General features: G+C 44.4%; 1 protein-coding gene across 5 annotated transcripts; it reads right to left on the bottom strand.

The window, feature by feature from the left end:
- Nucleotides 1-26,183, bottom strand: LOC147635064 (paired amphipathic helix protein Sin3-like 3). 5 transcript variants are annotated; one of them, XR_015266828.1, is made up of 27 exons: nucleotides 25,880-26,148; nucleotides 25,567-25,708; nucleotides 25,366-25,448; nucleotides 25,115-25,281; nucleotides 24,847-24,996; nucleotides 24,548-24,731; nucleotides 24,348-24,446; nucleotides 23,866-24,045; nucleotides 23,450-23,780; nucleotides 23,219-23,352; nucleotides 22,900-22,975; nucleotides 22,718-22,747; nucleotides 22,304-22,584; nucleotides 21,939-22,093; nucleotides 21,704-21,831; nucleotides 21,348-21,602; nucleotides 19,301-19,900; nucleotides 19,154-19,212; nucleotides 18,335-19,021; nucleotides 18,037-18,137; nucleotides 17,814-17,952; nucleotides 17,570-17,722; nucleotides 17,321-17,484; nucleotides 15,505-15,616; nucleotides 14,951-15,073; nucleotides 14,331-14,458; nucleotides 1-614 (listed from the first exon to the last, which is right to left on the bottom strand). XR_015266828.1 is itself a non-coding variant. In XM_086804340.1 (26 exons), the coding sequence occupies exons 4-25, from the start codon at nucleotides 25,183-25,185 to the stop codon at nucleotides 14,960-14,962; spliced, it is 4,203 nt and encodes a 1,400-aa protein (XP_086660466.1). In that variant the 5' UTR covers nucleotides 25,186-25,281; nucleotides 25,366-25,448; nucleotides 25,567-25,708; nucleotides 25,880-26,149; the 3' UTR covers nucleotides 1-614; nucleotides 14,951-14,959. The 5 variants fall into 5 exon arrangements, 4 of the variants coding, with proteins under 4 accessions (XP_086660466.1, XP_086660467.1, XP_086660468.1 ...); XM_086804340.1 differs by lacking the exon at nucleotides 14,331-14,458 and having other exon boundaries at nucleotides 25,880-26,149; XM_086804341.1 differs by lacking the exon at nucleotides 14,331-14,458 and having other exon boundaries at nucleotides 25,115-25,220; nucleotides 25,880-26,117.
- Between the last annotated feature and the right edge of the window lie 344 nt (nucleotides 26,184-26,527).

Consider the following 26,527-nt stretch of genomic DNA (forward strand, 5'->3'; position numbering starts at 1 on the left):
CCCTTGAGAACACCTAGAAAAGCTTCTTGTATAAAATTTATCTACTCCAAAACGTGTAATGAACCTACTTCAAAAAGTGTACAAAGCCTACCAAAAAGGAAATCATACACATATTTCTTGCAGTACCTAAATTTTCAAAAGATGAGAGAGGGGGTCTATGCCCTTGAATTTTGAGAAGGCCTGACAAGAGGAGAAATGGCCTGCATTCATGAGCATCCTGCCACTTCCATAATTTTCCACATGGAAAGTTATGCAGGCTTGCCCCACGAGGAGCAGAGTAAGCTTAATACGTTACAATTGAATCCTTGTTTTCCACGGAAGGCTTTGGAAAACATGGGGAAATTTAACCATGGCGAAGTAAAGTTCTCTTCTGGGAAGGTCCAGTGTGTTATGGTTGTAAATGACTCCTATTTCCACTTGTTAAGGAATACAGACTGGAAGCTTCCTTCTCCAGGAGTAGGTTATAAGCTCCCCATTTCAATTAGGGAGTGCAGTAAGCTTATCACTTACACATGTACAGGTGTGTCAGGAATGGATGGGATTGAAATGCTTGAAACAGATTGCTTTTGCCAGCTCGAGGCAAACAGCAGCCAGTCAAAACTGTCAACTTTCATCTGTTTGAACACCCCCCCCCCCAAACCCCCAAAAAAACAAAGCAATGCAAACAAGATAAGAAAGATCAAGAAGCATTAAATACACTTTCCTGTTCACGTGTTGAACATCATAGACAAAGAATATGAGGAAAAACCAATATATACGAGTCTTGGAGCAAGCCAAAATATAATTATTCAAAAGAGCAGAAAAAACACACTGGTGGAAAAGTTTTTGCAAAGAATACAAGGACATAAAGAAGAAGTAAAGATTTATTGAAACATATTGTCTAGCTAATACAATAACAACCAAAACAAGAACCCAAAAGTTGTGTGCCCCCGCCTTGTTTGCCCCACCGCCTCCTTCCCCATTTGCCCCTCTTCGCTTCCTTTTCTCTATTTCTTCCCTTTTCTTTTCCAACCCCCCAGTTCCCGTGTCCCTTCCATTTCTTATTGCCTTCTCTTCAAGCCTCCGCCGCCCCACCTCCCCCTTCCAGCGTTTTCACAGCAGGTTATAGCTTTCGGACAGCTTCATCTCCGCAGGTGTCAGCATCCTTTGGTCCTCACCCTTCTAGAGGACACCATAGCAGTAGCTATGTCATCCCCATCGACGGCCACCCCCCCCTGCCTCTTCTCTGAAGCTGACCTCCAGTTCCTGGCTTTAACTGTAGCCTCCCTCAAGGTCTCTACTTTGGTTTGCAAAATTGTGGGCAGCCGCCAGCGGCAGCCAGCTCCATGAATTGCTCCAGCCAGCCTCCTTGGCGAGCCAGGCAAAATCACTGACATCCGTACCCTCGGGTGCAGCTACTACCAAGTGGAGTTCGACACCCCAGCAGCTTCGGACTGCGTGCTTCATTCAGCAGAGCCCAGTAGCGTTATGCACAGCCCAGGCGTTCTTCCCACGATGGCAGCACAGCTTTGATCCCACTTCCGACCCTCTTGCTGGCGTATCAAGATTCCTGGTCACAGTCTGTTTTCCAAGCCTCAAGGAGTACCTTCCGCTTCTCCAAGTCATCCGGAGAACGATAGGGAAAGTGTTGGAATCCCCAGCGACAGCCGCCTCGATGCTGGAACGGGTGGCTAGAATTCCTTCACTCCACATCTGCATTTCCTCTCCGGAGACAGCCTCACGTCATCTCTCTTCCATGCCTCTGGGGGGATCCCATTCTTCAGCGGGTGGAGTACTCAAGCCTCCCAGGCCAGTGCTTCCTTCATTTGCCGGCAGATGGGTCACCTTGCCAAAGCTTGCCCTCACCGTTAGGCTAGGCGAGCTCCACCTGCTAGTCCAGCGACAGAGGCCCAGCACCCTACCCCGAAGACAAGGATGGGGGAACACCCTACCAGAGCGGCGCGCCAACGCCAGGTGAGACAGCTCGAAGGGTCCCAGGCAGAAATGGTCATGTCAGAGAACCGTTACGATCAGTTATCACAAGAACACCTGTCTAGAACAGAGGCCTCACCCACCCCCTAGAGAGTCTGAAACCGGCCTCTGATAGAAAACCAGAGTGCGGTAGATTAGCAATCACCCGTCCACTTGTAGTCTAGATGTGAAAAGAACACAGATTGGAGCTAGAGTGCCCAAATCTGAAAACACAGCGACACCTGTTGGCCCCAAAGCTTGGCGCCCCTCGCGGTATTTCTTTATTCAATTATAATAAAATGAATGGCTGAGTACAACACACAGATCAACCAAGAGTTTACACCTGTATATCCAATCTGACGGCCCACAAATCCTTCTTAGCACAGAGGATCTATGCACACAGATTTGTGTCTCCAAATAACACACTGTGCCTCCCTCTGATCAGCCAAGATCACTAAGCAGGCCAGCCATGGGCATACATCTGGCATAACTCAAGTGCTTGATACATCATCTCAGCTCAAACATACATGTGCTGTCCAAACTCTATCTCAACCCTTGTTAATCTGCCATACCCCTCCTCTCACAAGGGGCCAGATAACTCATATCTGCAACAGACATCAAGCAGTAGAAAGAGAGATAGATGAACAGAAACGGAGCTTACCAAATTCAGCTCGTGAAACAGCACTGGAGGAAGCAACAGCACCAATCTGTACTTGCAGGCACTTGTATCCACAACCCTGCTTCACACATGTGCTTGTACTTGCCTGTATTCTCCTCCTGATGTTCACTCTTATGCTGTCCTTGAAAATACAGATCTGAAAATCAGCACTGTACCCGTCTGTACCACCTCGGGATACGTGCCAAGAGTTGTACTTGCACAATCAGCCTGCTGTCCACTCTTGTACCTGCCTGAATCTGAGTACACAGTTCTGTCCAGCACCTGTTTACGCCGCCTGCAGCAGTTGTACTTGCTGTACCTGACTGTCCGTACACTGTACGGCAGTCGTACAGTATGGTACGGGCTGTGTACTTGCTGGTACAGCCTGCACAAGGCCTGTGCGTAGAGAATCCAGCAGAGAAGAAGAACACTTGCAGCAGATTTCAGCAGCAGCCTGTACTTGCAGTCGTACAGTGCTGTACGGACTGCACACGTGGGAAGTACAGCTGATTATACAGAAGAAAACAGCAGCAAACACTCAGAAAACAGCAGCCGCCTCCTTCCTTGTGCTTTTCCACGCTAGAAATCTCTCTTTTGCTCCACGACTCCCAAAAAGGGAAGAGAGAGAAAGAGACGAGAGAGAAACACTCCAAAAGTGGCCCTCTTCCCCAAATTAATCCCTAGGGCCCCAAACTTTAATAAGTTCCTAGGGCCACTAAGGCCTAGGGGCAAACTTTAATAAACATTAAAGTTTAATGTTTCTAGTTCCCCCCTTCACACCTAGGGATGTCCACACATCTTAAACTCTGTCCGGGCACCCCCCATGTGAATCATAAAATATTCTGACTCTGCAACCACCATGCCCACACTTGTACTGTTCCATTTTCACAGGGCCATGACATACCCCCCTCTTGAAAAATGGCAAGTGTCCTCGATTGCATTCTGGTGATGCATCAAAATATCCAAAGTGAAATATACAATATGGCAAGATCAGCGTCCCAATCTCTCTAAGCCATACACATGTATCAACATTCACTGCAAACCAATGGCATAGTAATAGTCCAAGTTGTATACCACTGTGAACCATACATATCCACAAAAATGTCCATGTGACTAGTACACATATATCATAGAAGTCCCATAAACAGATGTACTGTCAGCCTCAGTACCTTCGGGTGAGATAAAAACTGCACCAAGCGACCTCTAGATGTCATCTGAGCCTGTCTGAATCAAGGGAGTGGAGGTGCTACCCCCCTCTTGAGCATCAGGTAATGCTCCAGACCCATGCTCTGCTGAACCTGAATGAGCCACAATAAGAGTCGGCTCTAACTCAAAGGCATCGAGATAAAGCTGCAAAACTTGAGGTGAATCTGTTAAGTCACCTTCCTCCATCCACTTCGCATCCATCGGTGAATAGTTCTTGAACTTCACAAGATAGCGACGGGAAACTTTACCTCGTACCTTCCTTTCTTTATGTGCCAGTATCTGCTCTGGAATCAGAACCTCATCAAGTTCCTCAACTTCCGGCTGAGCCTCATCTGATACATCCTCAGGCACATCCCCACGGAAAGGTCTAAGAAGACTCACGTGAAAAGCATTGTGAATCCTCCAGTGATCTGGTAACTTCAAACGATAGGTTACCTCACCAATCTTTTCCAAAACCTGAAAAGGCCCATAATATCGCATGCTCAACTTAGGGAATAAGCGCTCTTTACCCTTCATCTTCTTGAGTCTAGCCTTTTCAAAGCGCAAAAGAACCCAATCACCCAATGCAAACTGTAAATCACGTCTGTGACGGTCTACGGCTTTCTTTTGCTTCTGCTGAGTTTTCTGGAGGGCCAACTTAACTCTCCGATAAGCTTCGTCCAAGCTCTCCACATACTGATCAGCCTCAAAGATCTTATCCTTTGTATGCAAAATGGGTGGTACCTTCTTCCCTCCTTCTAAAATCTCAAAAGGCGCCTTGCCTGTCGAGCTATGTACAGTGTTGTTATATGCAAACTCCACCAGAGGAAGATACTTTTCCCATTGTTGCTTGTGCTCTGACACATAACACTTGAGAAGATCCAACACTGTAGAGTTAGCCTCTTCTGACTGACCATCTGTCTGTGGATGAAATGACGATGAAAACTTGAGAGTTGTACCCATGTTGTCAAACAACCCTCTCCAGAACAAACTCGTCATCCGTGGATCACGGTCACTAATGATAGACGTAGGCAAGCCATGATACTTGAAGATGTTCGCCATGAACAACTTCACCATATGATCCACTTTAATTGTCTTCCTCACGGGGATGAAATGTGCCTGCTTGCTGAACCTGCATATGATAGTCCAGATGCCATCATTTCCCGTTTGTGTCCGTGGAAGATCAAATACAAAATCCATGGCAATGCTCTCCCAAGGTCTATCCGGAATAGGTAAAGGCTGTAATAACCCAGGTGTCTTCTGACGGTCAAACTTTACCTTCTGACATACGATGCATTGCCTCACAAAGGCATCCACATCTCTTCTCAAGGTTGGCCAATAAAAGAAAGTCTCCACTGCTTTGACCGTGGCGTCAATACCTCTATGACCTGCATACGGTGGAGCATGACTTTCAATCATAACCTTGAGTCGCAATGGCCTGGTAACACAGTCTGCCATGCATCAATAAAAACCCATCTCTGAGAGTGTAATGCTCATGCTGCTGACCCTCAGACATCTGATCATACAACCTTTCAAAATCCTCATCATGGGCATACTGCTCTTTCATTTCATCAAGCTCATGATGATAAGCAAGTGAAACTGCAGAGACCTGTGGCTTGCGTGACAAAGCATCTGCCACTACATTCTTTTTGCCTTCCACATGCACAATCTGGAAGTGAAACATTGACAAAAAGTTTGCCCAACGCATATGCTTCTCTGAAAGCTTAGTCTGCGTGAGGAAATATCGCAAAGTCTGATGATCTGTCTGCACAGTAAAATCAGCCCCAAGCAAGTAGTGTTTCCAAGTAGAAAGAGCGTGAATTACAGCCAACATCTCTTTCTCATACACCTGTAAATGCTTCTCAGCATCTTGCAAAACTCTACTCTCATAGGCTATGACATGTCCCTCTTGCATGAGAACTGCACCAATGCTACTTCCACATGCATCACACTGGACAACAAAAGCCTTTCGGAGGTCCGGTAACACCAATACTGGGTCCGAAGTAAGCTTTTCTTTGAGCTTTTTGAATGCTGTAATTTCCCGATTAGCCCATCTAAACGGAGTTGCTTTCTTCGTCAAAGCATGAAGAGGCGAAGCAATTTCAGCAAAGTGCCGTATGTAACGCCTGTAAATAGAAACACAATCCTAGAAAGCTGCGTACATCATGCACGGTCCTCAAAGCTGGCCAATTAAGTATTGCTTCCACCTTTGCTGGATCCATACGGACTCCATGACCAAACACAATATGCCCCAAGAAATGTATCTCCTGCAAAAAGAACTCACTCTTCTTGCCATTAACCACCAATCTATGGTTTCTGAGTTCTGCAAACACAATGGCCAAATGCCTTCTATGCTCTTCCTCAGTTCGTGAATGCACAATCATATCATCAAAGAATGTGCCCACAAACTCTCTATGAGGCCTGAAAATCCTGTCCATCATTCTGTTAAATGTGGCAGGCGCATTTGTCAAACCAAAGGGCATAACCAAGAACTCATACAACCCAAACGTGGTTCGGAATGCTGTCTTATGCACATCCTCGGGTCTAATGCGTATCTGATGATACCCGCTTTTCAAGTCAATACGACTAAAAACTGTGGAGCCCTGTAAGCGGTCCAAGATGTCATCGATCCTCGGTATGGGGAATCGATTCTTGATGGTATTCTTATTCAGCGCCCTGTAATCTATATACATGCACCAAGAACCATCCTTCTTTTGCACTAAGAGCACAGGTGAGCAAAAGGGTGATGAACTAGGCTGAATCAACCCCTTATTTAGAAGCTCCTGCACCTGACTCATAATCTCTTCCTGTTGGGCTGCACTAACACGGTACGGCGGTCTATTCGGTGGAGTACTACCAGGAATCAGATCTATAGCATGATCTTCTGGCCTCTCAGGAGGTAATTCTCCTGGCAATGACTCGGAAAAACAGTCTTGAAACCCACTTAAGAAATCAGCCCTGTCCTTATCTAACATAGACAAATTAGACTTAGACTCATCATCCTGTGCATCCTTTACATAAATCAAGTACGCGGAAAGATGCTTTTTCATTACTGATGAAATCGCCGAAGCGGATACAATAGGAACAGATTCCCCTTTGAGTTTTACATCCAATACCTGCTCTTTCCCTCTATGAGTCAGAGTAATTTTCCTATTGTAAGTATCCACCACCGCATGTACCCTGTGGCACCATGGCATCCCCAACAAAACATCACAGCCATCCAAAGGCATGATGAAGAACTCTTCGCTGTCCACATAACCCTGCAAATGAAGCCGAAGCTTCCCAATGATAGGAGTAACGGGTTCTGCATACCCTGGACAAGCCATATTTGCCTCATGTAACGGCCCCATCTCCTCTGCGCGAATCCCCAATCAACCAGCCAAATCTGGTGAAATGAAGTTGGCTCTAGCACCTGTGTCAAAGAAGATCAAAGCATTCTGATCTCTCACTTTGCCCCATGCCCTGCACAGCTCTGTAGCTTCACCACCTAGCTGCTCCCCCACAAGATCAAGAACTAAGCCTGCAGAAGGCTTTGGTTTCTTTGGCTTGGGCTCTCCTTTATTGTCAGGGTCCTTTTTGGACGTTCTTTTGGGACAATTGAATGACATATGCCCCTCTTCAGTACAGTAAAAACACTTTTGAGCATCTCTCAAAGCCTATCTTTCCTCAGAAGTCCTTTTGGGCATTGGCAACTTCTTATACTTTGTCTCTGTAGACCCTTTAGCATCACGAGAAGCATGCCCAAATTTTTCAGCTTTCTTGCCCAATTTCTTACTGCCTTTAAACCCAGATGAACCACCTGTGAGTAACGCATTAGCTGTCATAGCATTTTCAATCATCTGTGACATGTTCGTTACTCTTGTCTTTATACAATAATCTCGTACCTCCTTGGGCAGCCCACAACAATACTTCTCTACCTGCTCAGATAATGGCACGGCACAATAAGAAGTCACTGGGAGAAGAGCTTCCCAAAACTTCTTGTTATAATCCTCCAAACTATCACACTTTGAAGCATCCAGCTTGTGCCATGCGGTCATAACATCCACCTCAAATGTAGATGTGAGCCATACGGAAGAGAAAACCTATTTGAATTGGACCCATGTGGTGAGTGCTATGCCCTGCAAAAGAAGAGTAGACCACCACTGCAAAGCATTGCCCTTGAGAAAAGTGGCAGCTTTCCTCACCTTAGAGGACTCTGTGTAATTCCCACCAGAAAAAGCAGCATCAAACTGCTGTAAAAAGGTAAGTGCCTTCAATTTACCCTTGGCCCCACTGAATGTGTCAAACTTCACTGCAGCTCCCCCTTCCTTGTAATCCTTCGCCTTTCCCATAGGCGTTAGATTATCATATGGAAGTGGTTTCGCGAGATTGCTGCCCCCAACATTCATACCCATCATTGGGTCAACATTTCCCATTCCCACACCAGGCATACCATACATTCCAGCCATGTTTCCATACATTCCATTATGCATACCTGGCTGCATACCACCAAACATATTGCCTTGCATCCCAGGTTGCATGCCTGCAAACATATTTCCTTGCATACCGGACTGCATACCACCATACATATTCCCTTGCATGCCAGGCTGAAAATTGGCTCCAAAAGGCCCATACATACCCATGCCTCCCTGAGGGTAACCCCCAGTCATGGATTGGAACACCGAGCCACCACCAAAATAACCTGGATGCATGTTCTGCTGAGGAATAGGTGGCTGTCCATAGAAGGAACTCTGAGAGTTTGCACCATAAGCATGCTGCATATTCGGAAACTGGCCAAAAGATGGTTCCTGTGAGATGGCACCACTATGACCCTGAGGAAGATTCTTCGAACGAACCTTCTTCTTCTTTTTCTGGGGCTCTGTGCGGGACTCTGTGCGAGATCTCAAAAATTCAGCAAATCTCTCGCTTTGTGTCAGCTGCATAAAAGTATCCATAACACTAGCCAAGCGATCTTTGAACCGAGCATCATCATCCTCTTTACCATGCACATCTTCTGGCTGTGTTACATCCTCATAAGGCTCAACATCTGCAGCCTGTTCTCCTGCAAAAATATCCTCAGATACATCTCTTTCAGGAGAAGTCTCTTGCTCTTCTTCTTCATGATAGAAGTACTCATCCTCTGTATCAGACATGATTGCTGAATTTTCAGCGATAGCTTTCTTCAAAGCAACCACGAGCTCACCCCCTTCAGAAAGTTGATGATTGGTCCCGGTGACGGAACCTTGAAACCGGCCTCTGATAGAAAACCAGAGTGCGGTAGATTAGCAATCACCCGTCCACTTGTAGTCTAGATGTGAAAAGAACACAGATTGGAGCTAGAGTGCCCAAATCTGAAAACACAACGACACCTGTTGGCCCCAAAGCTTGGCGCCCCTCGCGGTATTTCTTTATTCAATTATAATAAAATGAATGGCTGAGTACAACACAAAGATCAGCCAAGAGTTTACACCTGTACATCCAATCTAACGGCCCACAAATCCTTCTTAGCACAGAGGATCTATGCACACAGATCTGTGTCTCCAAATAACACACTGTGCCTCCCTCTGATCAGCCAAGATCACTAAGCAGGCCAGCCATGGGCATACATCTGGCATAACTCAAGTGCTTGATACATCATCTCAGCTCAAACATACATGTGCTGTCCAAACTCTGTCTCAACCCTTGTCAATCTGCCATACCCCTCCTCTCACAAGGGGCCAGATAACTCATATCTGCAACAGACATCAAGCAGTAGAAAGAGAGATAGATGAACAGAAACGGAGCTTACCAAATTCAGCTCGTGAAACAGCACTGGAGGAAGCAACAGCACCAATCTGTACTTGCAGGCACTTGTATCCACAACCCTGCTTCACACATGTGCTTGTACTTGCCTGTATTCTCCTCCTGATGTTCACTCTTATGCTGTCCTTGAAAATACAGATCTGAAAATCAGCACTGTACCCGTCTGTACCACCTCGGGATACGTGCCAGGAGTTGTACTTGCACAATCAGCCTGCTGTCCACTCTTGTACCTGCCTGAATCTGAGTACAAAGTTCTGTCCAGCACCTGTTTACGCCGCCTGCAGCAGTTGTACTTGCTGTACCTGACTGTCCGTACACTGTACGGCAGTCGTACAGTATGGTACGGGCTGTGTACTTGCTGGTACAGCCTGCACAGGGCCTGTGCGCAGAGAATCCAGCAGAGAAGAAGAACACTTGCAGCAGATTTCAGCAGCAGCCTGTACTTGCAGTCGTACAGTGCTGTACGGACTGCACACGTGGGAAGTACAGCTGATTATACAGAAGAAAACAGCAGCAAACACTCAGAAAACAGCAGCCGCCTCCTTCCTTGTGCTTTTCCACGCTAGAAATCTCTCTTTTGCTCCACGACTCCCAAAAAGGGAAGAGAGAGAAAGAGAAGAGAGAGAAACACTCCAAAAGTGGCCCTCTTCCCCAAATTAATCCCTAGGGCCCCAAACTTTAATAAGTTCCTAGGGCCACTAAGGCCTAGGGGCAAACTTTAATAAACATTAAAGTTTAATGTTTCTAGTCCCTCTGCAACCACCATGCCCACACTTGTACTGTTCCATTTTCACAGGGCCATGACAGAGTCCCAGTGTCAGATACCGCCTGGAGATAGTCCCCCAGAGTGGTTTGGTGCCAATCCAGATTTTTCGAAAACAAACCCCCCCCCCCCCCCCCCCCCCCCCCCCCCCCCCGTCTACAGATACCTTTGTTGTGATAGATGAAGCCCAGTTTATGCTTACAGCCCAGCCAGAGCAGAGTGGGCCCACATGGAGCATAGGATTGGGAAACACCTCGGTTGGTTGCGCACTAGGACAAACTCCGACTACTCGCCATCCAGACCCCCGCCCAAGTCTCACAGGGTGGAGGGCAGCACAGACAGATCTCACCCCTCCATAGCCCTGTGATGCGGATAGTCTCTTGGAATATACAGGGATTGGGCGGCCCATACTCTCGCTCTAAGCGAGAAGTCCTTCGTAAGGAGCTGCAGAGAGCCTTAGTGAGAGGATCCATCAGCATCCTCTTTCTCAAGGAGAATCATTTGTCAGCTGATCGATCCTGGGGGAAGATTTTGCAAGGCAGAAGTTGCACCCCTTCGGTCCATGCCCGGTATGTATCTCTGTTAGTGAGCAGCTTCTTCCAATGGTGGTGGATTCAAGCACCATAGTTCTTGGGAGGGCATAGTGGGTGATTTTCAGACTTGGGGAGAATTGGGTGGGCCTCTTGTTACCTAGACACTAATCTATCGATTAAAGAACTAATCCAACACGGTTAGGGGACCCCGTGATTAGGGATTAACAGGCTAATACTTGGCTAGGGTTCCTGGATTGATAAAACAAGCTTAATGGCCTTCTTTTATAGTGAGTTACCTATTTAGGGCGTAGATATCACTATATAAGAGCGAGCTTGGGTTATTATGAGATATAGTTGTGTGGATGCACCACTAACACTCTAGCTTGGACCAAGAGCGTGTAACTATTTGGCCCTCCGAGCTTTTTTCACATGATGGAACTCATGCCCGGACACATGGACACGTTGATGGACACATGGGAACAGGGTTCCTAAAGCTGGCACAAGAAAAAGCACCAATCTTGGTCAAAAAGCACGAAAAAGCAAAAAGTCAAACTATGGTGACCGAGAGCTGATGGCACCATTGGAAAGAGGACATCGAACTGGATCAAAAAGCTAAAAGCCGCTTTCCCAAAAAGTAGCGCTAGGGCCAAAAAGCAAGGCTCAAGAAATTTGGCTATTTTTTACTATTATTAAAATATTTAAAAAAGAAAAGCAAAAAGGCAAAGCAAAAGCAAGGCAAGGCAAAAAGCAGGGACCCCCCCCCCCCCCCCTCAAGTATATATAAGAAGCTTGAGCCTTATACCCTCTTGAAGAGAACATCATCACTTGTGGAGAGCCATAGTGGAAGATTCACCTTGTGAAGAACAAGGAGCTTCATTGCCATCATCGTCTTCCTCTCCACCTCCTTGCACCACCCGCCTCCGCCGCTGCTTTAGAGCCACCGCCGCCACCTATCCTTGAACCACTGTTTGTTGTATAGCATTGCCGCCGCCTTGAGCAGCAGCTTTTCCAAAAATTTCAGCATAAGGGACTACTATTAGGGGCTACATAACCACCACCTTGGTGTTAGCCGCATTTTTCGAGATTCTTTTTCTGGATTGGGGTGCAGAGTTTCTTGTGGGATTTTGTGAGCAACAAGAATTTGATTCATACCTTGGTACTAGCCCAGTGTAAGACTCTTGTGGGTCTTCCTAGTGGTGTGCTCATGCATTAGAGATCTTGTGCCTCGACATCGACTCTAGCACCAACCTTGTCATCGACATATTTGTTTGATATTGCATTCATTTGTTGTATTGGTCCTAGCTTGGAAAAGCCCATAGATTGCTCCTGAAATAAATTCCCGAAAAGGGGGTGGGGCCTATTCCCCACTCAGTGTGGTGTATTGTGCAAGATCCCTATTCCCTTCTCTCTCTATCATTACACATGGTTACTGTTAGCAGTCATCTCCTAACTGTACACTGAGGGCCATTGTTGTGGGTGTGCCCGCCCAAAGCCTTTCTCATTTTGCCCATTTTTTTCCATGTTTTCCCTATTTTTTCCTAGTTGTGGGGTTGTCCTGTGCTGGCAGACGACTCCTGATCTGGCCGACTCCATGTCTTTTGCTGGCCAACTGATTACGTGCTGGCCGACTGGCTTTCTTCAGTCGTGGACTTCACTAGTACCCTGTCGGCTGTTTTGGCTTGGCCGACCAGCATAGGAGGGTGGTATAAATACCACCCTTGCCCCCACACCTAGTCTTGTATCGGTTTCATGTGTATATAGCAGAGTTTATACTCTCTCTCTCTCTCTCTCTCTCTCTCTCTCTCTCTCTCTCTCTCTCTCTCTCATGATGACATGTCGTTCCCGTTCCCGTTCCGAGTTAAAACGTCCCCATTCCCCGTTCCGAAATCAGGCCTCGTTCCCGCTCCCGTTCCACATTCAATGTGACTATGCATCAGCCGCCGCCGACTGCAGCCCCACCTCCTAGATTTAATCAATAGCACGTAGACAGGCTTCATCTAGGATAGGATCATAACATCTCCAATTTTTGGGAGGCTCCACCACTGCTCGTCTTCGAGCGTAGGACTTGGCCAGAAAGCCTACAACAAGGTGGATTGGGGCTTTCATGTGCAAGTCCCTACCACCTAGATCCGAGGTGTCTCCAATCTTTACTCAGCCTCTCTCAGTCAGGTCCCGATTCAAGGCGCTCGGGCGACAAATTCCCTCTCTCTCATTCAGTGTGCCAGGGATGTCTACTTGCACCCTTCATCTTCCTTTTTGTGGCAGAAACGATGAGCATTTTTCTAGCCTCCCGGGAGACCGGCCTACAGGGCCTTAGGCTACCTATCAAGTCTCACAAGGAGCTACTCGATTCTAAGTTTGCCAATGACACAGCAGCCTACCTTTTTGGAGAGGTGGAGAACCTTCGAAGGTTTGCAAACATAGTTCAGATATTTTGCCGGGCCTCCAGAGCACAGATCAACTGGCACAAGTCCTCTGGATTTTGGGTTTAGCTCATCCCCTACACTGGCTTGGCGCCCAGTTGAGACCTTTCAGTAGATTCCGAGGGATGCCTCAGGTTGGGATCGATATCCCGTCTGAGCAGCAGCTTGCCCCCCTCCTCCTTAGCATTAGGAAGAAGCTTATTAATTGTAGCACGACTAGGCTCTCTCTTGCCTGCAGAGTAGTGGTAGCGAATCAGGTCCCTTCTCACGACCACGTGGTACATCACCTCCTGTTGGGCCTTTTCCACAGCATGTATTGGACAGGTATTCCTCAGGGTTAAAGACACCGAGGTTACTTGGCATTACAGGGAGAAAAGGTGAGAGAGAGAGATGATGATGATAGTATCCATAAAGGCCAAATATGGCCCATGGTACCCAAACAACAGTGCAAAATCATGATCTGTGAGATGAAGAAAGACACTCAAATACACACACAAAGAGAGAGAGAGAGAAAGAAAGAAAGAAAAGATATGTTAACGTCTACGGAAGGCCAGATTGGCCTATGAGACAAATCTGTATACAAGTAGTCCATGTCCTGAGTATCATGGAAAGAAAAACTGAAATGAAAAGCTAATCCTAGTCCTGTGCAACTCACTATGCAGTCACTGTCTAGCATGCTATAGATGTACAATCATGATAGGTGGTATACTACGAATTCCACCCAATGGAGAGAGAGAGAGAGAGAGAGAGAGGGAGAGAGAGAGAGAGCAGAAGCTTTCCTCATATAGCAAAGTTCCGGATATTAGAAAAGACTCCCCAGCCCTCCATTTAAGATACATCATGTAAATGAGTATCTTAAAGATAATGGGTGGAAACTGGTGGAAACTAAGGAAGTGAAGCCCAGGTCAACCCTACTCCAAACAACCCACTCACAAAGGATCTCTAGGCCAAAACCCATAGGAGATTAAAAAACGATAAGCCAGTCCAACGAGCTGTAGAAATTATACTGAAGACGGGGAGAAGCTTTAAGAAAATACCCTCTTTTGGCAGATAAAAGTAAAGGCAGCACAGCTGTAAATGCAGTCAAGAACCCTTTAAAACCAAAGGGTTTGAAATCAATCCCCATTAATCTTGATTGATGATTGTTCCTGGCATAATATCATATCTACAGAGACGGCTCAAAATGCCAGAAAAAAAAAACATTAGGAGCTTTTAGACAGCGCAGACCCATAGTCAATAAGGTAAGTATCTATATTCAAAGGTATTTATGTAAACAAGGCAGAATTCTTGGTTGCACTGCTCAAGGGCTGTGGTGAGATTTTGTGAATGCCTTGGGCTGTAAATGGTGACAAATGACATATCCAATACTATTAGGTTTTGATTATAAAAGCAGAGTCACCATCTTGCACAAAGCTTTGATAGTCAATGTGTGCAGAGAACTATATTGGAGCAGTCCTAAATCAGGAAGATTACGCAGAAACTTGTGAGACAGCATGCTGAATTGTTTTCTGAAGAAGTAGTTCCTGGCTGTGATTTATGCTCTAAAGATCACTATCCTCTCGTAGACGCAACACGACAGCAAAGGGTAAACATACTAACAGCCTTTCAGAATACCCAGTGATAATCAAGAATCAAAAACAAAACAAGAGGGCACCACCTGTTTGCTTTAGGATACACTATCAAGCCATCGATGGAACTTGTGCACCCTCCTGTCACTGGAGGCCTTTCTTTTTCTGTTTTTGCGGTAAAAAAAGTCCCTTGTGTCCAACACATAAGAAACCTTCAAAATGTCAAAGGCATTCATCAGCATTAGGAATTTGTAAAAACAGCCTGAAAGATTTCATTGGTACGAAATGCCCTGATAACTACTTAATTTGCCAGCATTTTTTATTAACATTAAGCATAAAGATGTCCTGGAGAAGCCAATGAGGTGATAGCCCAAGTGGATAAGGTTAACATTCAGCATAAAGATGTCCAGGCCAAGCCAATGAGGTGATAGCCCAGGTGGTGAAGGTGTTTGCCTAGGACCAAGAGGTCCTGGGTTCAGAACCCCACAAGGTGCTTCCTCGGCAGCATCGCCTGCAGGCGGATAAAAAGCGCCTACGGGCGGTGAAAAATGGTAACTACAAGAGGATCTTGGGCCTAAGGCTAGTCAGGTTATTTTTATTTTTATTTTTATTTTTTTTAAGATGTCCTGGAGAAACCTACAACCTTAGAGGTGTTGCAAGATATCTTGTACTCCAGACCATTAGCAACAAGCACATTTTCCATGGCCTTAGTGAAGGCTGTATGTTCATCATCTTTAGCACAGTGGTACTTGTTCCTGTCGAAGACATTAGACACAAACATAAATCAACGTTAGAGATACAACACCCAATAGAAGCTGATTTATAAAGTAGAATTAGCGGAGTCGTCAGGATGGAATTCATATATCAAAGATCTTTGCAATGGCAATCTATTAATACCTTTCGCCTACTATGACCACATCAGAAGATTTACATTACCAATGATCCAAAAACTACCCGAAGGCTCTTGTGGTTGAAATGGGCACAAAAAGTAAGTTTGCCAGAATATAACCCTATGTTGCCTTTGATAAGGCCCAGCTGCAACTCGAAAGGGCATGTATCCCAATTGCTGACACAGTGCCTCACTTCACAATTTTCTCATGCTTCTAAATGAATTCTCAATGCTCCACATCTCAAAATGTATGTCAACACCTTAAAGGGCATTCCAATGGTTTGGTAAGTTCTAGCCTGCCATTGACTGGAATCATCATTCTTTTTGGTATCACCCCAGGTTGCACTCCTAGCTTCCCAGCATGCATCTGTTATGTGGTGTTTTGAAGCTACAAAGCAGGTTTTCATGTGATAATGCTTCTTCAATCATCTCATTGGCAATATGCTACTTCGATTTCTTGCAACAGCACCACCCAGAAGTTCCTGCTGACCTTCTAGTAAATTGAAGGCTTTAAATGCCACCCTTAAAAAGGTAACCATTTTAATTTGAAGTTTATAAGGCACTCTAGAGATATTACTCAACCCCAATGTGAATAAATGTGTATGACTACGTGTATCACCTCGGGGTGAAAGTTTATCATGGAAAGTAGCCTTGTCTATTTTACACTTTGGAGCTTCTACCTCTTTGTTTTAAGCATACATCCATATGCTTTGTCACTCATTTGCCCGGGAAAGTAGCCTTGTCTATTTTACACTTTGGAGCTTCTACCTCTTTGTTTTAAGCATACATCCATATGCTTTGTCACTCATTTGCCCGCCAAGTACTTGTAAACCATAAAACAACTTACCTTGGTTTTGTGGACAGTTCTTTTATCCAAAAAAGAGAATTGTATTGAGACGACAAAACAACTGAGTTCCATTCACGAAGGATACTCTCTAAAGGCATTGCTGGTTAACCCAAGCAGGGATGCTGTGGTTCCAAACTATGGTAGAACCAGTATTAGTCAAAAAGAAGCTACCGAACATACATGAAGTTTTGCATTTGAAAGAAAGCTCTTCCAAGCCTGATCACCTGGAAGACGGCCATAGACTGCAAACTCTCTTTTTTGTCCCCCTTGAGTGGATCAATATGTAGGCGCATTTTAGGACCTTTTTTTCCCTTCAGTAGATCCTTCTGTAGCCACAATTTGATATAGGCAGCTTGATCTTCCCCCCCAAGGTTGTTACTTCAGCCACAACACCAGTGAGGGCCTGCGGGAATTCAAACTTGGGACCTTGCCTCAGACTATGAAGCTGGACAACAAGATGGACTAAACTCACACTTAAAAAACTCACGAAAGTCCTGGTATCCTTGCTCTCTCAAAATTGCTGATCAGAAACCTTTCGACAGCATACAATGATGTTTCAACACTTTTACAAGGTAGAGGAACTGAGTCAGAAACATGCCTGTGGAATTTCATCACTCATACTACAAGCAACTATATAATACATAGCATTCTCTCCTTATGAAGTCAAACACAACAGGCTTTGACAAAATTCAAAACAGGGAGAGTCGTGTAAAGAAAAGCTACCTTGCCAAAAAGACCTGATTTTCTTTCCCCATATCTGCAGCCCCAAGTAAAAACGTATCCAAATATTTTGAGAATTTATGATCCATAGCATTTGCAGTCAATTCCAGTTTTTCAGGGCTTCTGTCCTCCATAAGCTGTATATAAAGCTGACTAGAATTTGATAACTGGAATATCAGACAACAGTGACAGAATAAGCCTTCCGAACTAACATTATATGCATAAAAAACCGTAGCAATGAGAACTGCTTACATGCTCAAATCTGTAGATGTTCTCATCGTGCAATACTACACAAGCATTTGCATGATAAACAACATCCATAAAGCCACCAGAAGGACGAGATTTTTCATATGAATGTAATGCAAGAAGCTTGTTTGCCATCTCATCAGAGGCTGCAGCTTGAAGCTACAAGAAAAGCACAAAGCCATTTAGAATTTGGATCAATTAACATGTAAAGCAATGCAGACCCATCAGCAATGTACCAAGCTATAAGTACCTGTTTAACTAGCTTGTAGATAAGCTTGTCCAGGGTAAAGAGAACATATGATTGTGTTCCAATAATGGCTCGGCAGTCATCCTCGAACTTGGCGTTATCCGCAGATCCATCTAAAAGATTGTACAAGACTCGCATGAATCTGAAAACCCCAACAAAAAGGGGTCAGTTCAATCCCAAAAGAGGGCACCAGTCACCCAATCAACTAGCATAATTAGGTGCTCACTTTTCATACAGGTCTGGAGACGACATATCTTTGGTGGACTTCCACTTTTGCTCTGCTGATTTGGCATTAGTCTTTGCAGAAAGAATGCGCTCATAAAGCGTCTGCGAAAATCCCAGAGACAAGTTAGAGGGGGGCTGTACCACCCAGCAGAACCAGGAAGCACTTGGCAAATGCCAAGTATTCCAGTTTGCAATCATGAAACACCATTACAGCCCAGTTTTCCAGTTTGCAATCACGAATCTTTTATAGTAAACATCAACAACTTGAAACGAAACCAACTTTGACAGGATGGCATTACCTGATGAAGCCTAAAAAGTACGTATAGAGTATCATTGCCATAAAATACTGTAGAGTCTTCATCAAAAGCACAGTTCACAGCAATGGAAGGGCCATGAGCTGCCAGAGGCATGCAGGACAGTAGCGATCTATCCCAGGATGTCAAAGACGTTCCATCACCTTCACCATCATGAGCATCGGCCATACCTTCTGCCTCACCCTCACTTTCATTCTTTCCTTGCTGTTGTTCATCCTCATCTTCATCATCTTCATGATCCTCAGGTGAGTCATCTCCATCTCCTGACTCTGTTCCAGAAACATCTTCACCAGGTTCTGAACCATTCTCACTATCCTCACCTGTTTTTTGTGCACTCTCTTCTCCTTCATCATCAGCATCTGCATCATGTTCACCTTCAGCCTCGCCATCATACTCCCCATCTTCATCATCTTCTGCCCGACCTCCCAAAACATGATTGGGGACATTATTCTCTAGCACTTGTCCTGCTTCTGTTTTGGCACCACTTAGATTATTCGTGTGTCTTTCCTCCACTTCAGGAGAGGGTGACAGTTCTCCTTCTTCCCTTTCCAGCCTACCTAAAGAAGCACCCAGGGTAATGTCGCCACTAGAACACTTAGATGCTACTGCATCAACCTTTGAATCTGACATCTCATTCTCTCTCCTTGGATCACTTGCTCTGATGTCAACATCCTGCAGGTTTGCAACAAGACTGGATCATTAAATATGATATTAGAAGAAGCCAGATTGATCTTCAACTGCGTTGCACTTCCTAAGAGCTTTTGCAAGTGCAAATCTGAGGAAAGTTTGCCAGAACGACCAAACCTTCTCCATTAGAAAATCTCGATGAGAAATTAAGTCATTTGTCCTTGACATTGTGACACCTATAAACACATTATATTAGAAGCTTGGAGCATGTAATTACATCTTTTTTGAAAGATCTTAAAACATTCAAAAATTACGTGTATTTACCTAAGGGGATCTGAGAAGACAATCTTTTTTCAGAACTCCCATCTTCATGCCTTTCTGCCCCATCAGCATGTTCTGAGATGCCAAGTGCATTACCTGCATGAGATCCTAGCCCAAGATTTTCCACTTTTATATCTTGGATCACAGTAGAAAGCAACGTGCCTTTATTCACTGAGCCAGGTGCCATTGTGTGGTCTTCTGTAGGAGATGCACTATGTTTTGGACTCTGATGCTTTTTGTCCACAGTCCTGCCAATGACAACACTGCCATTACTTTCACCGTTGCTTAGACCACTTGCTTTGGCTTTGACTTTCACCACCTCCTCAGTATCCTCTGTACCTTGAGGTCGAGTGGGTACACCAAAAAATGGCTCAAGAAAGGCTGTCCACAGCCGCATTATTTTATCAGACTGTTCCATACTTGAGCACATCTCATCAGCTGAATACTTTATAATCCGATAAAGATCATCATATATAGTTGTATCAGGATATTCAAAATTCAAGTCGGGGCTGTAAAGCCTCGTATGTCCTGCTGCAATAGAGAGAATGACATCATCATCCCTCCTCTTTCTCTCGCTGATTTCTTTGATTTCGGCCAATAATGCTGTTGAAATGAAGACCATAAGGTTGGTTAGGTTACTTAAAATGGCACAAACAAATTTATAGTATCAATAGTTACAATCCAAGAAACACCTCCAAATTTTATGACAATTATAATCAATTGACCAACTAAATAACTATGGGTGGCAAAAAAGTTCCATTATCACCAGAAACCAGTTACACCAATCTTAAGGAATCTCAATATGTTTGTAACAAAAAGTTTTTTCGACATCCCATTAGAAGGTTTTGGAACAAGATTTATTCTTCATTCTACAGGAGAGGAAGAAGCAAAAAACAAACAAGAGCATCAAAACACACATAAATGAGCATTAAAAAATGTAAAATCTTTCCAGCTGTAGCGGCAGTCTCCAAAACGGGGGATTAAAACAGCAAAAAAGGGAAAATATACTGAGGTATTTATTGGCCATAAATACCCAATAATTTTGCTTAGTGTAGGTTCCCAAAAGAAGATAGCCAGAGCACTTTTGACTCGTAATCTTCAGGTCCTTTTATGAACAGGATGATGGCCATTGGGATGCCAGCGGCAGGGAGCCACGAGCCATCTTTTAAGGGCAAAATGCAAACCCAATCGCCATAATCCGACATCAAGGTTGGGGTGAGGTAAAGCCAGCATGCCAAATTCTGAGATGAAAGTGACCCTTCACCAATCAAGTTCCTGTTTCCTTTTCATGTCATGGCAAAGTTTCAACCAATGGAGGTGCTGTCTACAGATAAGATCTTTAAAAAATCAGAGCTGTCTACAGATGAGATTATCATTTAAAAAGACGACCAATCTCCTGGCATTACAATGACCCTCAAAATAAATGCCCCATAAGACAGTAAAAGGGAACAGTCTCTTGAAGTCAAGCTTTGACCTTTACCAGCCTCACGTGTGAAAGCAAAGTGAAAGAACAAGGTTGCCATGGGCAGGACCTTACAAGCACATCATTTTACCACTGGCCTCAATTGATAGCATTGCTCGGCTCTAGATCTAGAGACATAAACACTTACTTAATCTATCAGTCACTACTAAACTCTAGGCCATACTCTCTTCTTTGCCTTTTCCCGTGCCTGCACTGCAACTAAAACCATTTCGCATACAATCTACAGACATCCACTTGCCAATTCCAAGTGGATGCATGATGCTATTACCAAAAGCCAAATAAAAACAGTAACCCACTACAAAACACAAAATGCAGATATGGAAAGGGAAAAGGATACAGGATACAGGATTCAGGATCTCGAGGAAAAAATGATGCACAGCAATGTCTAGGATGAAAACAAGCTTTACAATCTAGACATGCAAAGTGTCAGAAAGCTTAGACCCTGAGGCAGCATAAGTGAAAATATCAAGAATGAAAAAAGAGCAGTGCTGTGTTCAGTTAAAAACAGCCTTTACAAGGGCAAACTGCTCCTTGTGGATGAAAGCCAAGTTGTAAAGAGAAGATCACCTTTTGTGCTTAAACTCTTTTTATCTTGCTGCTTGAAGTAAAAACTGCGGTGATCCAGAGACTTGTGATAATTTTTGGCATAGACTTCTGCCCAAATTTTGTTCATGTCAGACCGACATTTGGACCATTCTTCTTGCTTCTGTTTTAGACGGCTCAAAATAACAGGCAAGGCCACCGACACATTTTTGCGTAGAAGATCAATCACATCAAGTCCATGATCTCCATAGATCCGCTCAATACACCGAAAGTGTATAGCTATCAGTTAAACAAGCCAATTAGTTTTCAAATCTGCCTCCATGGTTAGCTCAAACTGCAATTGCAGATAGTTTAAATTGCCTTAGCAGACAGCTGATTACCTTTAAGATAGTCTTCCACTTGAATCTGAGCATCTTGCTTACCATTAGCCTCCTGCATCTTCTGCAATAATTCTTCAATTCGCTTTGTTGTGACATCCGTGGTTTCCAAAAGCATGTCCAGTTCAAACCTGGTAAGGTAGAAGTGCAGTCACTCACAAAAGTGTTCATATACACCACCACCTTTACAGCTTAAAACACAGAAAAGGTGCACGATGTATCCACTCTGACTTGATACCTGTCATCTTCACATCGAAATAGACTCTCTTCATATTGATTCTTCCGCATATGCTTGAATGAATAATCTTCACTACCAGAGGTGACAGAGACCCACTTATCATTAAGCACCAAATGTGCCCATTTAGAGCGCAGGCTTGCTACTGGTTTTGGGTACTGCAAAAAAAGGCATGTACAGATCATTCAGTGTCAGAGGGCAGTAACAATACCAAGATTTGAAACTAGACCTTGCATTCAGGAGGCAGCTAGCTCCACAAGTCTTGCAGGCGAGAATAAGTACAGCAAATAAAACATGTTGAGCTAGGCAGCCCAACTCCACAAATCATTTGATGAACAAACCTTCAAGTAGCAACAGAAAGCACTTACACTTTTTGGCAAAAGCCGATAGCTAGGAGTGCAGCGCTCACAATTAGAAAGATCAAGTTCAGATATTGGTTTGGCCAAATATTTTTCTTTATTTGATACCAATGATGTTTTATGATTAACCGCCTCCCTTGGCACCTGAGACGAGAACTTGTCTCTCTCTCTTTCCTTCTCCGAGTCTCTTTTTCGTTCCCCTCCATCCTTGTCCCTGTCTCTTTCCTTGTCTTTCTCTCTCTCTCTATCTTTCTCTACCTTTGGTTTTAAAAGAGGTCCATCACCCAACTCTGTAAAAAATGAAAGAGACAAGTGAAGCAAACCATCTCAACATAAGTCTCATCACCTGTCAAAAGCATCCAATTTCCAAGAAAAACAGAGCTCAACACTCTTTGCAAACCAACAAGCTTGTTCGTGACTTACTTCTGCTGATGGCATTGGCAAGAAAACCCTCTGCACATGCAAAATAGGGCATGATTTGATAACACTCAATGCAAGGTTTTACCATCCAAACAAAAGAGACTTTGAAAAGAAGGGGTACTCTGTAGCCAAATTATAAACACCTCTTCAAAAACAAAAACAACAGAAAAAGGTGTTTCACATACCATTGCTTTCACAATAAGTCAGAAATTCGCTGAAACCCTCAATAAGGTCTGAGGAATTCCCCAGTAAATCTTCAACCTAGAAACACAGTTGACAGCTTTTTCAGTAACTGGTGCAGGTAAAACATCTTCATTTCAAGCTTGCTGTGAACTACATGCTATGGTATTTTGCTGATTCCAGCCCTAACAGGACCTATGTCAAAGGTCTCCACTTTAGACTTCATGCATGCAATGGGCCAAAGGACGGCAGCTTGTGTGCGCGTTACATGACCAAATTTTAGCAATACTTTGGAGTACAAGCCAAAATAGCACAGCAACATACCAGATTATGCAAATCTACACGAGAGATGATTTCTTCCGTGTACATGTTCATGCATTTCAAAAATTCTTGATAGGTTTCATGACTTCCCAGCCTGGTCTTCACTCTTTCAAAAAATGCAAGTTTCTTTTGCAAAACTGCATGTCAGCACAATAAAAGGTCGAATTAGTCCTTTGAACAGCAATTTCAATACATATCAATACAAAAAACTTAGAATGTTCGGATGACACTTACTTTTGGGAACTTTCTTTTCATCCACAGGGGCAGGAAGTACTACACTAGCTTCTCCTCCTTCCCCAACCTGAGATTGCTTGCGAATCAATTCATCAGCCCTCCGTGCTGATTTGCGCTTATTAGAAAGCCGCTGCATTCCATCCGAATCTTGCTCGTCCTCTGAATCATTCTCCTCGTGATCCCTTTCCTTCTCATCCCTTTCATCTTTTTGCTCTCTCTCTTTCTTGCGCTGGTCCTTGTCAGCCTTGACAACACGATCATGATTCTCTTGGTCAGCATGCTTCTCTGAGCTACGATCACGATCATGTTGAGCGCTGGCCATCTTTTCCCTCTGATACAGAAGCAGATGCAGTTTCCTAAGAACCGTGTGGAAAGCCAGATAACAACACAAGTCACAGAAAAGAAGCTGCTTTCACCTTGGGAAACTTATCTGATTGTGATTGTCTGGAAACAGGCCAAGGCATGCCTTTGTCATCTCTACGAGGCATGGAGTTTCCCAACACTTTCGAAAGCGGATGCACAACCCCGCTAGTATCTGGAAGGAAGTACGTAAACTCTTCGAGCAGATCTTGATGCTCCCTAAAAAGAGCTGCAACCTGAAGTAAATGGCCTTTAAAGTCAGTTATGAGTAGACTCTAGAATTTTTGAAGTACAGCCTTTGAAGGCCATCCCCATAATATTTTGGCCATATAGGGCCTGCTGAAAAAATCCTGCCTCAATCACGGATCCAGATTTTCGTTCGTGTATGTGCAAGTACTCGTGCATAAAAGCTGCAGATATTGAGACTTATAAATGTGGGCTGTGGGTGATGTTTTTGTGTGGTGGGTGGGGGTGGGGCTGTGTATTTGGAGAGGGAGAGAGACAGGATTGTGAATAACAAGATTAAGTTTTGACCTACCTCCTGGTACACTTCATTGATGGACTTGTTCCCCTTGCGGTACATGTTCAAAATTTCCAGAAAAGCCTTGTAAATGTGTTCATCATGTTGAAACCTAGTCTGTAGCCAGAAATCCATGCTATCACTGCCAGTGCAAAAGTGCTTTCTTCCTTTGGAAATAAAGTTAGAAGAGACATGGAGTAAGTAGAAGGGACTGATACCTTAATTTTGTTGACGTAACTTATTGCCTGGTTAAACTCAACTGGCTGTTTCTTTGTAGGCTCCTCCTCCAAAGGAAGAGTGATTTCATAGCCTTTCGGAAGGAAGGTGTTGAAGCCTAGTATGAGGTCACGATGACCCTTGAAGAGTTCCTTTACTCTTGTGATCACTCCCGAAGTATTGATCCTAAAGATCGGTCAAAACAACATTAACACGACATGAAAAATGCAGATTTGTTGTCCTTCCTAAAGTCAAGCTAAACAAAGCATGGAGACACCGAGAATGACCAACAAGTACCGACCTTTGTGCTTTGAAATCTTTCATCACTTCAAGAAACTCATCATACTTCCCCTTTTTATCCTTGAACATGTCCTTCACTGCCTTCAGATACGAGAGAGCATCATCTGTTGTAAGGCGCTGAGATGCAGCACTTGGATGTGCTTGGCTGGACCTGCATTTGAAATGTTCAGCATTAGCCTGAGCAAGAATAGGCACTATATTTTAAGGCCATCATTCGCATGAACTAAAAGATAGACACAGTGAAGTCAAGAAGGACCAGAAACACTCACGTCTCTCCACGGACCATTGTGGGCCGTTTTGGGTGTGGCCCTGCCGAATGCTCATCTCTGGCACGCTTCATAGCGTTGAACAGTCTGTCCTTGATAATGCCTCACCCTAGGGCAACAAAACCTCTAAGGGATGTGATGTTATGTGGTGATGGCTTTCCCTTCTTGACCTAGAAGGCCAATTGATCTGAGGTTTCTTCGTTGCTACTTGTCCATGTAAACAAAGCACATCAATACACAAGATGGATACTTACAGTCTGCTTCTCTAGGTATCCCCTTTTGTATGTACTGTTCACTCTTCTTCTTTGTGTATCTTACACTTGTGATCTGCAGATGTCTGTCCAGAACGCAGCCCGGACGACCAAAAAGGGGGGCGTACCATGAGTTAGTATGATCTCTTGTAAGCAACGCAGGAAAGCAAAAAGCAGGCCACCATAAGTACTACGCATGTATACCTGGCTACGGGAAGCGCACAAGCAACACAAAGATTGGAATAATTAGGTGAAGTGGGATTGAAGCCCTAACTTTTCAGTAAAATAAGCGAGGTTTGGAGGTCATAAAAGGGTTCGAAATATAGTTTCGTGCAAGGCCGATCAACTGTCGGTTGAAAAAAGCAAAGAAAAAGCCGCTGCGTTAGCTAGCACCAGAAGAGAAGAAAATGGTGGTGGTGGTGATTGTGTGATCGCAGAGAAGAAGAAGTTTCCCGCGAGAAACAGAAAACATCAGCAAAATCGCAATTCGGAAAACAACCAGAAAGAGGCGGCTCACCAGAAGCTGTGGACACTGCGATCCCTGCGCCAATTCTTCGCGCAGGTAAACTCGAGCTCAAGAAGACAAACACCAAAAACAAGAAGGAAAAAGACGCCAAAGCAACCACACGAGCTTGGCAAGGAAGGCCCGCGATGGAGAGTTGGATCTCTTCGCGGAACAACAAAGAGGGGAAGGGGGGATATATGGCTATGGAGGGGGCTTTAGCTCGGTGGCTATGGCGATGAGAGAGAGGAGGGGAGGTTGTTCGTTGGGAGTTTTTTTAAGAGGAAGGTAGGAGCGAGCGAGAGAGAGAGAGAGAGAGGGACCCTCCTATATGTAGAGGCATGTCTACACTTATACAAGGCACAATTTAAGAGAGTGTTTGGAGCAAGGTTGAAATGTATGGAGATTTCTCCTTGTACCAAGATCATGTTAAGGTCCCCAAACTAGCAAACCTTAGCTTTCTATCACTATTTATGGCCCCTTAGTGGCCTTTATGATCTAGAGGCCTTTTCTTGATGACACCTTGCTAAGCATATTATGCTCGTGGGAAGCTTTAACATGGATCTCCAACCCTTGGACCACATGGGCAAATGCAAATACACCAACCCTTAAACCAAAACTATGCTTTTCAATCTTCTTCACAAGTTCTCTATAGGAGACCCC

The sequence above is a fragment of the Cibotium barometz genome, chromosome 10 (genome assembly GCF_041138505.1).
Source record: "Cibotium barometz isolate CiBa-2024 chromosome 10, ASM4113850v1, whole genome shotgun sequence".
Classification (NCBI taxonomy): domain Eukaryota; kingdom Viridiplantae; phylum Streptophyta; class Polypodiopsida; order Cyatheales; family Cibotiaceae; genus Cibotium; species Cibotium barometz.